General features: G+C 27.0%; 1 protein-coding gene across 3 annotated transcripts in view; it reads left to right on the top strand.

The window, feature by feature from the left end:
* Window positions 1-18,315, top strand: part of Zn72D (Zinc-finger protein 72D) — a 69,862-nt gene that overhangs the window by 36,495 nt on the left and 15,052 nt on the right. Inside the window, exons 5-17 of one of the 3 annotated variants that reach the window (XM_067284282.1) lie at window positions 426-673; window positions 749-928; window positions 1,036-1,171; window positions 1,313-1,387; window positions 1,461-1,511; window positions 1,669-1,808; window positions 3,490-3,632; window positions 3,694-3,871; window positions 6,503-6,660; window positions 6,730-6,819; window positions 6,885-7,074; window positions 7,148-7,301; window positions 8,281-8,366. In XM_067284282.1, the coding sequence (XP_067140383.1) occupies window positions 426-673; window positions 749-928; window positions 1,036-1,171; window positions 1,313-1,387; window positions 1,461-1,511; window positions 1,669-1,808; window positions 3,490-3,632; window positions 3,694-3,871; window positions 6,503-6,660; window positions 6,730-6,819; window positions 6,885-7,074; window positions 7,148-7,301; window positions 8,281-8,366 (1,829 nt within the window). Of the gene's footprint in view, window positions 1-425; window positions 674-748; window positions 929-1,035; window positions 1,253-1,312; window positions 1,388-1,460; window positions 1,512-1,668; window positions 1,809-3,489; window positions 3,633-3,693; window positions 3,872-6,502; window positions 6,661-6,729; window positions 6,820-6,884; window positions 7,075-7,147; window positions 7,302-8,280; window positions 8,367-18,315 lie in introns of all 3 variants that reach the window. The other 2 variants (XM_067284283.1, XM_067284281.1) reach the window with 2 other exon arrangements.

Here is an 18,315-nt window from a genome sequence, read left to right as displayed (position 1 = left end):
CATTTTCACAATATATCATAATGTGAAATATTAAAAACAAACTCAGTAATAAATATTAATACAATATCATATTTAATAAATTTATAAAATAACAAAATAGAGCATTCATTAATTTATTTGTAATATAATAACATATTATATTTATATTCTTAATGTTATTACAATAATAAGTAAACATTGTCAAAAAAATGATATAACGTGTGTTCAGTCATTTTTAAAAATTTTGTCCTTTCTTACATTTAAAATATAAAATAGTTTAGCAAGTAAGTAAGTTGGGCAGAATCAATCTAGCTGTCATCTATATGTAATTATTGTCTTATAATCAGATTTTGACATACATTAAAACTTTTATTGTGTGTGTTTTAAAAAATTTAGTAAATGGTGTACTTTGCAAGATTAATGCATTATTTGATTTTTTTTAACAGCTTCTTTGTATGTCCAGCAACCAACTGTTGCTGCTCAGTCAGCTACAGTAGGTGTTGCTCCTGCTGTAGCACCATCTATCCAGTCATCGGTTACCAGTACAACTATAGCAGCCCCTAAAATACAAACAAATAATTGGGCTGCATATAAGAAAGGTTTAGGATTAAAACCTCAAAAACCAAAATTACCTCCCAAACCACAACAACTTCATTATTGTGAAGTTTGTAAAATTAGTTGTGCAGGTCCACAGGTAAGAAATTTATCTGAATTTGACTAAGTTTTAATCTTTCATTAATAAAGTTAAATGAGAATATTTCTTAAATAGACTTACCGGGAACATTTGGAAGGACAGAAACATAAGAAAAAGGAAGCTGCTTTAAAAACTGGAAATACTATTAATCCAGGAGTTAGAGGTGGAACTTCCTTAAGATGTGAACTTTGTGATGTAACATGCACTGGGTCCGATGCATATGCTGCTCATATTAGGGGAGCTAAACATCAAAAGGTATGTCTATCATATCTGATTTTATTGTGTGAACATCTATTGAAATATCTTTAATATTTACTTAAATATTAGCATAGGTTAATTTTAAATAAATATTAAATTTTCAGGTTGTTAAGTTACATACGAAATTAGGGAAGCCAATTCCATCAACTGAGCCTGTTGTCGTTTCTAATGCTACAAATTCACCTCTTAGTACTACTGCTCCAAGTAATTCAAAAAATGCTGCATCAAAAGCTGCCACAGGTAATGCTGGAATAAAAACTACAACAACAAACAGTGTTGGTGTAAAGAAAATAGTAGCTACACCAAAAATAACTTTTGTTGGTAGGTCATTTTAATGCAGAAAATTTCACTCCTTATGTACATTAAGTTTTTTTCTTATAGAATGTTATTTCTCAGGTGGAAATAAGCTAAATACAACAAAAGCAGAAGAAAAACAGGATGAAATGAAAGATGAGGGTAAATATAAAATATTTTTGAATAGTATAAAATTTGTTGTTCTAGATGTAAAATAAGTTTTATTTTTCTGCAGATAAATCTGATGCTTCAAAACTGGATAATAAACCAGAAATACAACCAGTAGGTATGTAGTGAAAGTTTTTCATAGTAATAGAATTTATTTAATAAGCTTTACAGTTGTTTTTATTAGTATGAAAAAGTAACAATTTTTTAAAGGCCTTTATGTATTCATGACATTTAAAATTTTGGTTAAATATAACTAGTTATGAATTATGTTTTAGGACAAGATTATATAGAAGAAATATGTAATGATGAAGGAAAAGTGATTAGTTTTCAGTGCAAATTATGCGAATGTCGTTTTAATGATCCAAATGCTAAAGAAATGCATATGAAAGGTCGCAGACATCGACTACAATACAAGGTATACTCAGAAGATGATTGTTTTTTTATAAATTCCTGTTAATAATTTGTAATCTTTTTAATGTGAATTAATTCAAAAAATAAACATACCTGTTTAGAAATCATTAATTTCTAACGAGAACATTTCAGTCAACTTTATGTTCAAATTCCAATCCAAACTTAAAAAATAAATAGTATTCTTAACTAAATTCATCAAGTAAATAGAATATGCAAATATTGTTAACTTTGAAAATTGAATATTAAACAATAATACTATAAAGGAATTATATTTTTACCATTTTATCCATTTTATTAACTTCTACAATGTTTTATTTTTGCCTGAGAGATATCATGTTATCATAAAGATTTTAGGTCTAATGAAGCTCATTCTTGTCATTTGACAATAGGATATTTTGCTTACTTTTTAATCTTAAAGTATATGAAAAAATTATATTTTTCTTCCAGTTCTGACGTATGGATATTGTATAACTAAAAAATTTCTTTTTAAAACATTGTGTTAACAATGAATAAAATGAATTTCTCTGCAAGTTGATTTTCTTTTACCTTTTTAACTTTAATATTTTTTATTCATTGTTAACACAATGTTTTAAAAAACATTTTTTAGTTATACAATATCCATAAGTCAGAACTGAAAGAAAAATATAAATTTTTTGTATACTTTAAGATTAAAAAGTAAGAAGAATAGAAAGTCTGACTCCATCGTTTTTTATAATTATTTTGGAGGATATTTTGAATATTCTATAAGATAGTTTTCAGCAGTTGAGAGATTTTTTGATTTTTGTGTTTCATCCCTACTTTGGTATCTAATACCTTCTACAATAAATGACATTTTTTGGTACCTATTGAGATTTCTGAATTAAACAATTTCAGTTTGATAAATATATTCAATGTGCATTTGTAAAATATTTGAAAATTACACTAGTATAAATGAGAATGTGTTTTGTTCCCAGCATCTGGCTTTTTTCCATTGGTATCATGTCTGTTCTAACACTGTTGTGCAGTATAGTGATTATCACAAAATTTTAGTACTTTCCAGGAGTTTATTCTGAACACTTCATTGCAGTAGGTTTACTGTCAGATTTGTTCATTTTTTATTGTTTTGGTTTATACAATAGTAATATAAAATATTTAGTATCATTACATTTTTATTAGTGTCTATTGCATATTTATACAGTAATTCCTATTAAGAATTGTATACAAACTATGTAATAGTTTGTATACAATTCCTAATAGGAGATACTGTGCAAATTTATTTGTTGTTAATATTTTAAAAAACATAACCTTGACATTAAGAGTTTTCTAGTAAAGTAATTGGCATTTATAAAGCTTTAATATTATGCTAAAAATTTGGATTGATAAATAAATAGATGCTCTGAAGTGTTTTAATATTGGAGAGATTAGTTTGGGATTCTTTGAATGGACAAATTTTTTCCAAAAGAAATAATAGAAAAATTTCTGATATTGAATTGTTTCAGGAATGTATTAGATTTGGATAATGGGATATGATTGTATTTATTAAAGAGACAGTTTTTGAAGATCTATTTTGAATCTGCCTATTGCAGTATCAGATAATGGAAATTTATTATTATTATTATTATAGCTGTCTTTTGTTGTTTATTTTTTGAAGTATTAAAGAAGTCATTGAAAAATTCAATGTTTTTAACATGAGTCTTTAAATTTAGAAAAAAGTAAATCCAGAACTTGTGGTTGATATCAAACCAAGTTTACGTCAAAGAAAACTGCAAGAAGAACGCTTACGTCGACAACAAATGCAGGAGGAGTATTGGAAAAGACGTGAGGAAGATCGTTGGAGAGAAGAGATGCGGTAAGTACAGAGTTTTGTACTTTTAATATTTCTAGAAGACAGTTATAATTTTTCATTTTAGAATGATGGAAGAGGAGGAAAGAATGTATTGGGAAGAAAGGAGAAGGTATGAAGAGGAAATTGAATATTATGAATCTTTATACCGCAGATACGGACGGGATATTCGGATGATGCCTCTACCTCCACCACCACCCAGGCCCTTTCTTGGTCCTATTCCACCTGGACCTGGTGCATCAGGAGTAAGTATTTTTATTTTCTTATTCACATTTTTAAAAAAAATCATTGCATAACTAGATTTCTTTTGTAAATCAAAGATTATTTATTATATATTATAATGCATAATTTGTAGTTTAATAGTGATAAAAATTACAGGATATTTAATAAGCCATATAGCAGTTTTGTATCTGATTATTTTTTATCTATAAATTTATTATATAATGCAAAACCCCAATGTCCTTGGAATGAAATTCTTATTTTTCATTCATTTGATAAACTTTTAAAAAAGTTAAAACATTTCACAGCACCCAGAAATTAACAATTGCATTTACCAAATTGACTTCTATGATTTTTACCAGTATTTGATAGTGATCCTCCATAATATATCAAATTGCATTCTTGTGATTATTGCAATCTATTATTTACACATTTGAAAAACTGTTATCTTACAAATGCATATTAATGAACATGGAATTTGTGTGCACTGTTTTTAATAACTTTGTTTTTATTTATTTGAACAATTAACTTTTCAGAAATAAATATATATTACTTCAGAAAAAATATTTTTTTAAATCTTTTATTGTTAGAATTAACATTATTAACAATAATATTCAATAAATGAGGATAACAAATATAATAAAATTAGATTAGTTGTATAAAATAAGTAACTTAGAAGAAATTAATAAAATATTACAAATTTTGTGTAAAATATTTCTTTTTTAGATAGATGTTTTTAAATATTTGTAGTTTGTTCACATTTCTTAATTTTCTTAACTGAAATTTAAATAGTATAAAGAAAATTCTTCATTATTTCTATTGTGGATTTATTAAAAACATATAAAGTAAACCTTTGAAAGAATGACAGCATTTGGATTCAATATGAAACTTAAAAAGAGCATTCTCAATTATTTTAAAAATTTTTATAAAGTATTAAATAAACTTTTAAGAAGTAACATTTCTAAAAGTGCTCTTCTTAAAATGATTTTCTCTTAATATTACAATATGTTAAGTTATCATGGAGGAATATTAATATTTTTTAATGTTTTAGATTTTAAGTGATTATTTGATTTTTTTCCTTTTAGCAAAATTCATATATTTCTTTTCTGATGTAATGAAATGAAAAATATCGAATTAGGAATTTTCTTTTATAATTCGTAGTTTTTGTATAAATTTAACTGAAATTGTATAAAGAATTCAAATAGGTAATGGAATATTTTATGTTCATAACATTAATGTTATGCAGAATGGCAAATTTTGAAAGATATTATTTTGAATACTGTATTTCTTTTCTTTCAAGAGTTTACTATATCTGCAAATAATCATTTTTCTATTATTTGATGTCACTGCATGATTTTAGCTGCATTTCTAAGATACAGTTAATGTAACATTGTTTCATTATCTTGCTTTCATTTCAAACTATTTGTTATATATAATTTTTTATTAGTAAATTATTATTTGTATTGTTAATAGTAAAATTAAATGTTCAATAAAAAAAATCTATACTCTTATTTTAAAAAAGTTTTTTGGGAATATTCCATAAATTTATATTTCTTTCATATAATATAACAAATATTAAACATACTATGGGAATTAATAAGAATAAATTAAAAAGTAGAGATAATTTTAATTACATTAACTATGAATTCTTTGTTATTATTCTATGCAGATAATTTAGACAAAAAATTTGTCACAAAATGTTTTTATTTAAAATTTTTAACTTTAATATAGTTCCATATAGTGTATTATTGTTGCTTTAACCCCACACTGAAATATGTAATTAATTGATATCTGTTTAGCTTAATGTTATGAGAATTTCAAATACAAAGCTGTGTTATGAAATTTTTAAAAAATTTTTTTGCGTCGGCATAAAATTTAAAAATAAAGTATGTCATATAGACATTTAAAAAGTGATTTTTTGCTATTCATCAACCACATATGCCAAGCCTAAAATCAAGGACTCAATCATTCTGATGAATTTTTTTTTTCCCCACTTTTAATGACTTGTTTAAATTATCTTTAAAATGAACAATTTTAAAATCAATATATTTTATTCCATAAAATGATCTATGGAAATTTAATGATTCAGATGTTTTAAAATAACAATGGCTCAAGTTCTTCATATCATTAGTTTAAACTGTGGTTTAACTGACTAAAAGTTAAAACTACTTTGTTTATCAATCACTTCTAAATTTTAACTTTTTTTTTTTAATCACTGTTTTCCAAATTGCTGACATCTCATCAATGCCCTTATTTAATGCCCTGTAATCTGAACTTTAGTCAAAATACACATTTGTTCCATATTTGAATTGTACTGATTGAAGAGAACTTTATTTTAAAAATAATTTATGTAAATTGCTGAAGATTGAAAGAGAGAACTCTGAAAATTGGGCAACATTTAATTGAAAAACAAAAACTTAAAAACCTAATAAGCATGAAATGTATATAACTTCTATGATTATTTAGCCATTATTTCAGTTTTGTGAAAAATACAATTAAGTTAAAAAAGAAATATAGTACATAAAATTTATTGTGCTAATTTTTAGATTTTTTGTTTAAAGATTATGTAATCAACTAGTTAAGAGTTTATTTTTCAGTATTCATGTTTATATCAACATTTTTTTATAAATGTTAAAATATTTTAATTTTATTTCTAGAGTGGGCATTCAAGACGTCCTGATACAGTAGATGATCGTCATGTAATGGCCAAGCATACACAAATATATCCAAAGGAGGAAGAACTGAGTGCTGTACAGAAAATTGTTACTAATACAGAGAAGGCTTTAAAACTTGTTTCTGATTTTCTTGCAGAGAGGTAAATTTAAGAAAGATGCAGTTTAAAAACTTAATTTAGAAATTCTTATATTTTGGTTTTATAATTTAGTGATACTCCAAAACAAGACATTACAGTTTCTGTAAAGAAAGAAGCTGTAGTGAAGAAAGACCCAGAAGCTTCAACGAAAAAGGAATCAGAGTAAGACATAATTATTAAAAATTTTTTAGAACCTATGACATAAATGCAATGCTATGTTTTATCAGTGCTCAAGAAAAAGAAGAAAACCAAGTCCAGCCACAGAGAGTTCTCAAAGGAGTTATGAGAGTAGGAGTTTTAGCAAAGGGTCTTCTGCTTACTGGAGATCTGTCAGTTCAGCTAGTTGTTATGTGTTCTGAAAAGCCTACTAGAACATTATTAGAGAGGGTTGCTGATAATTTACCTAAACAGTTAGCAGTGAGTAAAATTCATGTATTTTTATATAGAATGATAAATTTTAAATTCTAACATTTATTGACAAAATTTACAGAATGTTTCAGAAGATGCTAAATATGAAGTTAAAAGATGCGTAGAAGAAGCAGCGATAATGGTGAATTCTATAACAGAACCTAAGATATCCATCACAGTTACATTAACATCTCCTATAATGAGGGAAACGAGTGCGGGAGAAGGAGCAAATGCCGGTAGGACTGCAGCTTTTGTGTGTCGGACAGACAACTGGCTGCAAGTTTTGTTTACATCATTTTATTCTTCATTTTAAGTAAAAATTTGAGAGCACGCTTGGGATCAATATGTAAAGGGATACAATTAGCAACTATTTTTTAATATGCTTCTTAATTGATTTAATGTAATAAATTAAATAATTTATATTTTAATATAATATTTTAATGGAATTACATAGGTAATGTTAATGTTAAATAAATATAAAAACAAATCTAAGTAAATTGCTCTGTATCCCTTAAGTCATAATGACCGTCTGGTCCCCTGCAATTGCTCTATTCACTTTCCCCTCAAAAGAAAAAAATAATAATAATGAATTAGAAAAGTAGTAGCCCCGTAATTACCCAAAAAGAGCAAATTAGCTATAACTTTGTTTTTAATTTAATTTATAATCAGGGAATGCTCTTTTTGTGGATATATTTTAATTAATTAAGTAATTCTATTTGAAATTTATTGTATGTAATGTAATTTATTAAATTTTTTCCAAAGTTTTAAATGAATTATGCCCATGGTGTTTTCACCATAACTTTTTGCTATTTTGAATTGTAATGTATATTTTGTTGTTTAGTACTATTGTCTAGAATCCTGTAGGTACCATCTCCGAGAGGGGAGAGTGCTGTGATGTTATGGCAGACTTGAAAGGATTTTTGATCATTGTAGGGATGTAATGGTGTGCTGCCTTCTTTCCTTTTCTTTCGTTGTATTTTTTTTTTTTAATATATATTAAATTTGAATCTTTAGCTGTTTCAAAAAATCATTTCTCTCTCTCTGTCTCTGTCTCCCTCTCTCCTTATTTTTTTTCTTTAAACTTTTCTCTCTCCTCCTTCCTTGACATTTACCTCTGAATAATCCTGGCAGAACACCATCATCCTCATTAGGTCAAACACCCATTCTGTTTGTCTGCCTTCTGATATTGACCATCTTCTACCATCTGGTTTCTAGAGAGTGTAAAAGACCCGCCGGATGTGTTGGACAGGCAGAAATGCCTGGAGGCCTTGGCCGCCTTACGTCATGCCAAGTGGTTCCAGGTTTGCACTTCTCTTGCTTTTCAGCCTTATGTCTGTGTGCTTTATTATTTACTTCTTTCTTCCAATTACTCCAGATGACAATATCCTCTCCTTTTGGTGGGGATGATATATATTTATATATTTTTTTTTAATATAATAATTGAATTTAATATTTAAGTTCTTCGGGTTTGTGTGAAATGCTTGACATGCCAAGAACGAAGTGTTAATGAGGCACCTTCGATGAAACTTACAGCCACACAATAGAAATGAAATATTTATTAGGGTCTAGCAGAAGTTAAACATGACTTTATAAGATGCTTAAAATGTTTATTGTTAAAAATATTATCTGGAGAGACTGATCATGGTTTTAAAATTTATCTTCTTTTGAAAAGAAAATATATAGTAATTACAAGTCTTTATATATAAATATATATATATATATATAGTTTATATATATAAACTGATCAAAAATTTTAAAATTTTTCTAGTTATTAATATACAGTGAAAACTTGTTGGAACCAGAATGTTTGTGTTTTAGGTACATTAGGCATGCACTGTATTTAAAGTTTCATGAACATTAGTAGTATAATGTTGAGATGATTACTTAAATTTCAATAATTTACTCAACATCTAATGCAATATTAGATGTTGAGTAAATTTGAATCTTAAGTAATATGGATGACCTAGTTATGCAGTGATACAATCAACAAATGACATAGTGATCTCCAGTTACAGACACAGTTTATTCTGTATGCATTATATTCTATATGTACAATGCAACATATATCATATATATATATATATATTTGCTATAAAAATTAGTATTTTCAAGTACAGTAATACCCCGAGTTACATAACATGAGACTTATGTAAATTCACAGTTATGTAAAATTAAATCTCAAAAATGGAAAAAATCTGAGTAGAGTAACAAAAACATGTAATTTTACAAAGAATTATTCTATTTCAAACATTCAATTATTCATTTATTCTTTCTCTCTTCCTTTCTTTTTCACTGTACCTATTTATTACTTTAGTGCTTTGCTAATCCTTTACTTTGCAGTCTAATTGTAAGCTTGTAAGCACATACACAAGTGTACAAGGCACTCTTTCTCATAAACAACTCTCTTATATTATTTATTATTATTTTCTGTATATGTACACTACACATATGATAATAAATACAGTATTGAGTTATTAATTACGTATTTACACTTAAGCAATTTATAATTTCAAGTTATGTAAAGGTCTACAGTTTTCATTACTTCATAACTCAGTGTATTACTGTACTCTCTTTATTTTTATAATCCTTTCATTAAGTGATTTTAAATTTATCATATTTTAGTGTTGTTCAATCATTATATAAGTTAATTAAAAGAAAAATGAATATTTGCGCATATTTTAACAAATCTATATTTCTATAATCATAAAATGTCATTTTCTTAATTATTTTATTGTAATTAAGATAGAAAATTATAAATTCCTATACTTTAAAAACAAGATTTAATAATTAAGATACAAAATGATTAAAATTTTCTATCTTAATTAAAAATTTTAAATCATTCCTCAAGAACAACTATTGTGCATTCTAAACTTGATTTACTAACTAAAAACCAATAAGTGTGAAGATAATAAAATGAATCTAATAAGTAAAGTAATTCTCATTTATCAACTCCTATGTTAATTTTAAAATTAGAACAAAAAGTTTTTTTATCATTGGTTTTTTTATTTTTCATTTAATTTTGTGATTAGAAAAATTATCAACCTTTAGAAAATTTTGACAAACTTTAATTGAAATGTCTTAAAAAGACATTTTGTTACTTGACAAAGAGAGATGAATGGAGATGTAAATTGGAATTTACAATGAATGTGAATTTAGAAGTTTTGAAAAACATATGTGATCCTTATATATAAGAATTCAATACATTGAGCTGTTTTTCTTTTCTCTCTTTTCTCCATCTATGATAGGAAATATTTGATACAATAAACATTGACCAATATTTACAAGAAAAAGTATTGTAGAATGTTGATTGTCTGAAAAATCTATCAATCATAAGTGACTTCAGAGAATACTAATCCCAGAAATTACAAAGTTTTTACGTAATAATGATTGTCAGCAATCTTATACAAGCCTGCTATTGTGCTAGCTTGTTAACCAATAATGTTAGATTTTATATACTATGGTACAAATAGAAAAGCATGATTAGTAAATCACAGGCATTTACATTGTTAGAAAATGCAATCCCAAGTAGATTTTTTCAACTTTCTTGATGATCAAGAAAGACAAGAATTTATCAGAGTTAAAAATGAAAGAATTATGTAAAATAAAGCAAAATATGTGACTCCTTTCAAAAAAGAATTATAATAAATAATTGTGTGAGTATTATACTTTATTTAATATTTTAGTATTATATACTTTTTTACTTTGAATTTGAAATTTAATCACCACATTGTAGATTACAATGAAAAACTATTGCTTATTTTTAACAAATTAGGCAGACTTTGTTTTTTATTGATTATTTTTTATCATTCATATGTATTAAATTCCTACACTTTAAAAAGAAATAAAAAAAAAAAAAAGATTAATCTTTCCCTACCAGATATGGTTATCCAAAATTGCCCTTCCTGATGATATCAGATAATCAGTGCTTTGTTATATTCTAAATATGAGTGTGATGTTCTTGAAATTCTTGTATACTGTTATAGATTGTTCCTGTGTATTGTAATAGATTGAAACGTACGAGTAATTGCTTGTAGGTTTCAATCTATTTTCTTTGCTTCATTTGTGTTATCCCTTTGTCAGGAATAGTTCTATTGGTTCTAATGTACTTACAAGTTTAGTAAAGTTTATATCCATGTTTTATTGGTGATTACAATTCTATTTTACTTAATTATCTGCTTATTTATTTTATTGTCTTAACTAACTGCATTTTCTTACTAGTAAATTAGAAATATCCAGTAACTTATATGTATGCTTCTCTTATGTTTGTAATTTTCATTTTATACTAATTTTTTTTATATTTGTGAATAACATCATTCTAAATTAAATATAATTGAAAATGTTAATCATTCAAGGATAGGTAAATCAGTATTTTATAGCAGTTTATACTCTATTATTTAGGGAACATGGATAAAGTAATAATATGCCTGAATGGGATACAAATTTTGACTAGAAGAAATATTGGATAAGATTTACAAGAGGTTTTTAAGAATGAGATAAACTTATAAATTGGGATTACACTATTTATAAACTGAAGAGATTCTTTGAAAACATTTGAGATAAAACTTACTTTATAATTTTAGTTTTTTTTTTATTGCATTTTATTGAAAGTAACAATTTGTTGATATTCAGTGATCGAGCAATTATTTTGTTTAAACAGCATTAAAAAATTAAGTACAGTAGACCCCCCTATAATACAGATTCATATAACACAGTGAAAAAATTGCAATCGTGTTTATATAACACGCTAAAAGAGACTCATATAACACAGTAAAATGTCATCGCCAACTCGTGTCGCGACAGGATTGGTTGAATCTGGACCAATAGCAGATATTGTACAAACCGTTGAGTTTAAACGAGCAGTGGACCTACTAAAAAACATTTATTATTCAATGGCCATAAAAATGATATTTTTATTAATGATGTCTCCAAAGTTGTTATTTTTCTTCGAAAAATTCACTGATCAGGAAACACACACCCACCATTCGATGAGCCACTCCACGACGAAAACAAGCTTAAGCAATGGCGTCGTCGAATGGTGCACACTTGGTAAGTAATCCTACAATTTTTTGTTTATAGCATAGTTTATATGGATTATTTTCAAAAATTATACATGATTTGGAAATGTTGAGTCAAATTAGTCTAGAATTGATTAATTTTATGGAAGAAAACCTTTCAAACAGCCATAACCCCTAAACTGCACACGTGCTGGGCTGTGATTGGCTCATGTATTTAAGTGTCTCATACAACACGGATTCATATTACACGGAATGTATCTACCGTGTTATAGGGGGTCTACTGTATGTGTAAATTTTTTTAACACAAATGTTTGTTTTGTGTGCTGTTTTTATTATATTTTTTCAAGCATTTGATTACTGTGCTTTCTTATATGGACAAGTTATAGGTTTTATTTGCTTTTTTTTTCTGACTATTGACATTAAAGATCATTACAATTTATGGAATCCTTTTCATATAATGTATTATTAAATACATATTTAATATCTATTTTGTTAATTTTTTTATTTCAAATAAAAAGAAAATGCATAGAAAAATGGCTGATTGTTTAGGTTTGTATAATGTTTTTTTACTTCTGAAACCAGTTTTTTAATCTCTTGTTTTGGAAATAAAGCATTATAAAGCTGAGGTAAACAGTATATAAAATCTCTGGGAAAATTTCAATTTGAAAAAAAAATGATCATCAATGTAAATATTAACATGTTTTTATTGCATCATTAGTATATTGGATAAAGAATGTGCAGTGTCTGTTAGAATCAAAATGTAACAAATTTATGGTACTTTATTTTAATTGTAAAGTATGAATTTAGGGTGATTCTAAATAAGTATTGTTGGAGCTTTTGCATTCTATAATTTTTTTATCTGGAAACAACAAAATAAACTGAATGTGAAAGTGTAACTCAGTTTTATTTGCCACATTTGAAAGTTTTGGGTCAACTTTATGGAAATAATAGTGACATGGTGACCTATCTGGAAATGCTACATCTATCTGTTATGTCCATAGAAGATTATCAGCCAAAAGTGATGTTCCTGAAAAATGGGACTGCCCAAGAATTTCTTGACATGCATTCTGCTGAGTGTGTGTTGTGCACCAATTCCATTGCCTTCACACTCACTTGATGTTAAGGAAGTTGATTTCATCCTATGATGATATATAAAGAACATTGTGTACAAGACTTCTGTGACTTCCCTTAATGAATTTTGAGCTCAGAATTATTGCTGTGATACAGTTCTGTTGTATTGCTGGAGAACATTTGGAAGGAAATTGATTTCCTTGAAAATCATAAAAGTATGTATGAATGTTGAACTTGTATAGCTTCAGTCTATATGCAACTTTCTGAGTTACACTTTCAAGTTCTATAAATAGTTTTATTTTGTTATTTCTGGTTGAAGCATTATAGGACAGAGAAACCTTGACAATAATTTAGATTTATCCTATGTAATTTTAGATTCAATGTACTGCTCATTAGTTATTTGATCTTTAATTCTTGTGTTCTTATATTGTCAGATGTATCTTAGTCACATAAGAATAGTATTTATATAAAATGAAATAATCTTTAAATGTAGTTGGCACTATTTTTATTTATGAACATATATCTGCAAGTACCCATATCATGCAAAAAACTAATGTGACACAGTAAGTAATGAGTTAATTTAAGAGGGTCGATGATAATTATAAAAAATTAATTTATATTGTTTGTTTCCTACGATTGTAGCAATTGCTTCTTGCTGTGCATCTAACTCTGTACTACCTGCATCTTTTCTATTGATATGAAACTGAAATCACATGGTTTGGGTCCTGTCTATATGACTATTGGTTGCTTGTCTCATTTTGGCTGTGAATTCATCATTGTTGTTGCTTTCTTTATTCTCCCTTTCTTGAATCTCAAAGTGTCTGAAGAATTGTTTTTGTATTGAAGCTTGTGGACTACGTCAATGTAATGGTTTGCAGTGATGGTAAATCCCACTGCATTCATGAAACCTGTCTCGAGAATATTTGTGATAACTTCCACAATATTGTAAGCATAAGCTTTCTGGAAGGAAATTCAGCTTTGAAGAAGCAATTTTGAATTATTGTTGGCAGAACAAGCCCCTAAACATTTGAAATCCATGAAATGATGTAGAAGATATTGAATTGCTTCATATTGATTTGAGCAGTTTATATTTGCAATTATGTGTTTCATAAACATTTAGTGGTAGAAATTGAGATATTGGCAACACTGATTGCACCCCATTATCTCAATGAAGAATGTCTGCTTAAGAAAGGTCTACTGTAATGAAATTGTAGTGTTTACCTTATAAAAATTATCCAGATGTGAAGATTGTATGTTAGAGAAGTTCTACTGTATTTCATTGCCAAATCACCTGAAGTGTCGAGATAATATATCATATTTATGTAGCATGATAATCTAGAATTCAAATAAGCTTAAACTGTGGAATGAATAATTATGTAATGTGAACTTTTGACTTAGGAAGTTTGCAAGATAAACAGCTTAAAATATTAAGAGTTAAAAAGCAGTTATATTGATATGTAATAATTTGTTTTCAAACTATAGCATTCTTTGCTAATGTGAATTAATTACTATACAGAATTGGTCAGATTATTAAAAAGTAGATTAATGGGAATTAATCTACTTTTTATAAAGAAAAGAAAGTCAAACCAAAATTTAGTTTTCATTTTGCAGTTTCTAAGAGTCATTTTTATTTTACAATTTTGTCATAAACTTGAAAGTTTGTAAAAGGAAAAAAATATATATTTAATGACACTCTTCCAAGAAGTTTTCGTTAATCTGTTTAATATATGATGATGCATATTTTACTTGATTAATTTATAATTAAACATTGATAAATTTTATAATTAACTTGATAATTAGAGGGGAGTAGAATTGGTTTGGAATTTGGATTAGTGGAGGTTAATTGAATGTAGTTGAAATTAGCTATAATTTTATAAATTATATATTGCAGTTAGTATTACAGTTAAAAATCTCTTATATTTATAAGTTATATTAATTTTTTAAAACATATTAGTTATGGTCCTAATTGATAATGATTGGTAAAGCTATGAAAAATATATCAATTATTGTCATTATTATATATAATGAAAAAATTTAAACATTAAAACAAACAATCTCCAGAGGACACAATGAAGCTAGTACAAGGGATAAAATATTAGAGCAAATAGTTGTTACTTTCAAGCAGATTAAGGATAATAAAGAAATGGTTATTATATATTTGTAATCATAACAATTAACATATGAAAATATAGTAAAGTATTAATTCATAGTCATATTTATTATAAAGGGTAGGCATATTTGTCTTAATTTCATCAATTACAATAATGGCTGCTCTGTTTTTATTCCCTCTTTATACAAAATGAAAGACATGAACACATTTTGTGTGTGTAATATTACTGATAGTATTTTATGTCAATACTTTCAGCTATTTTTATACTTTGCAATTAACACAGTCAGTTTTTAGTAACTAGATTATATTGATGAGAATGAATCTGACATGATACTTTCTGTAATAGAAATGGATATAATCCTTAGTATTATACAATTTTTGTTTTTTCAAGTATGCAACAAAGTTTATGGAATATTCATTAGATCATAAGTACAGGGTAACAAAATAATATATCAAAACGTTTTTTCAAATATGACATAATTAGGGAGAGTAGCAATACTTCAGGGTATCAATATGCTTAGTAAATAAGTACAATGTTTTATGACATAATAATTAACTTAATTAAATGAATACAAGATGATTGATCTAAGCAACGACCAGAAGCTTTTTCTTGTGCATATTACCCTAATGATGAACAGATAGTATGAAATGCCCTAAGTGCTCTGGCTAAGTTGGTACATTCGAGAGACCCTAGTGACAGTATACTTAGAAGGCAAGAAAATGAAACTTTTTCATTCTGAATGGTAATGTCAAATTTTAAGTTCCTCTATCTGTATATATCTATAAGTTCTATTAAACAGAGTAATATGGTTTGAATCATCCTATCAACACATAGTTTCTTGAACGTAGTACCCCAAATGATCATTGCTGCAACAACCTGGGCCTTGAAATTTCAGTTTCAACTTCTGAAAGGCTGGAAAAATTTCAAAATTTTTTGAAAGCCAATTCAAGCAGTTTCATCAGGAAAGCAGCACAAAAACTGGGATCAACAGAGAATCTCTCTTCGTTATTTTAAAATATTTTCTTAAGATGCATGCTTACAAAATTACTGTTCATCAGAAACTTAGCCAAGGTGCAATGACAGCTTCAGTGAGGTTTGCTAATAAAATTATGGAAGTGTTTGCAAGTAGGACATTTGATGCCAATAAGATTACATACAAAGCACATTTTCATCTTGATGGCTATGTTAATAAGCAAAATAAGCTTTCAATTTTAGGGAACATTGAATCATTGAATCCACAAGTCACTGTATCCAAGCCAGTGTATCCAGTGAAGATTACAGCATGGGCAGCAATTATGTCACAAGTGCTGTATACTAAATTTCATTAAGACTGCACTCACAGGTCTCATATATAAAAGTTTCTTGGAAACCAAATTTTTCCTTTGGGTAAGGAATTATTTTGTCCAGAAATATCATTTTATACAAGATTGTGCTACTCCTCAGTGCATCCAAGATGTGTTTTGAAAGTATTTTCAACACATGTCGTTGGATTAGGTTATCCAAAATTTGTGGGTAGTGAGGTTAAAAAGGGTAGTGTGGGTACTTTTTGACATATTTATCACAGTGTGTAAGAAAAAAATATTTCGAAGTTTAGACAATGAAGAAAATTATTCACATTTTCAAGTCTATATTTTAATCCATTTTTCACCAACCACAGAAGTAACAGTTAAAAACGTTTGAAGATAAACTTCACGAAAAAACAAACAGTAAGTAGAAAATTCACATGATTAAAACGATATCAACGTCAGCCTTTCTATGGAGGATCTGACGTTTTTACATTAAAAACGGAAGTATAATCTTCTTACCATACCGTCAAGTCCTTAACATATTTATAACTGGTCTGGCCCTCTAGTGGTGGATTAAAATATAGACTTGAAAATGTGAATAATTTTCTTCATTGTCTAAACTTCGAAAATAGAAGATATCCAGAGTTATGTAACGACATGTAAATGAAATTGGAATACTCAGAACCACCACTAGAGGGCCAGACCAGTTATAAATATGTTAAGGACTTGACGGTATGGTAAGAAGATTATACTTCCGTTTTTAATGTAAAAACGTCAGATCCTCCATAGAAAGGCTGACGTTGATATCGTTTTAATCATGTGAATTTTCTACTTACTGTTTGTTTTTTCGTGAAGTTTATCTTCAAACGTTTTTAACTGTTACTTCTGTGGTTGGTGAAAAATGGATTAAAATATAGACTTGAAAATGTGAATAATTTTCTTCATTGTCTAAACTTCGAAAATAGAAGATATCCAGAGTTATGTAACGAAAAAAATATTGTTAATAATATCAGTTTGTGGTTCAGCTATATCTTTGGGATTCTAAAATATTTGAAGAAAAATAGTTTCTGAAAGAAACATATAGAATAGAAGGATACTAGGAGAGAGAGAGAAAGAAATAATTATAAAGCAGTTATAACATACCAGTTTAGAAACAATAACCAAGACTTTGTAAGGATCGTAATTAGAAAATGAAAAATACATACTCATTAAAACAACATAAATTGCCAAATGTTAAATGTAGATGATGATTAACAAACAATGTGTTTTAATTTCTGGAATTTTTAGAATTTTCAAATAACTATTAAATTTTTTAAAAATTAAAAAAATAATAATAATCTTTGGAAGAACAAGAATAAGCCATAAACTGACTGATATTTAAAAAATATTGTTACAAAAAAAAATACTAATGAGAAAACACTGGCTGCATAATTTAATTTTTGTCATTATCTGCCTTCATGCTGGTTAAAAAGAAAATGATCAAGATTGTAGAAAAAGTTACAAAAATGTTATGATTAAATTAATACCATATTTTATGGCATGTAAGATGTGTCTTTATTTTAAGTCTGTGGACCCCTTCAAAGAATAATAATTTTGAATACGTAAAATAAAATACAGAATTACAAAACGTTTTGATAACTATTTCAATATGGTTTAAATAGTTATCAAAGCATTTCAGAATCAAGTTTGCAATATAGTACTGTATGTTCTAATAGTAACTTCAAAGTAGAAATAAACAATAAATAATCATTTGAGATATCTGAAATA

This window comes from Centruroides vittatus, unplaced genomic scaffold, assembly GCF_030686945.1.
Source record: "Centruroides vittatus isolate TY-2023 unplaced genomic scaffold, ASM3068694v2 scaffold_1167, whole genome shotgun sequence".
Lineage (NCBI taxonomy): Eukaryota > Metazoa > Arthropoda > Arachnida > Scorpiones > Buthidae > Centruroides > Centruroides vittatus.
Note: the sequence above shows the minus strand (reverse complement) of the source record. Positions and strands in the feature narration are given on the sequence as shown.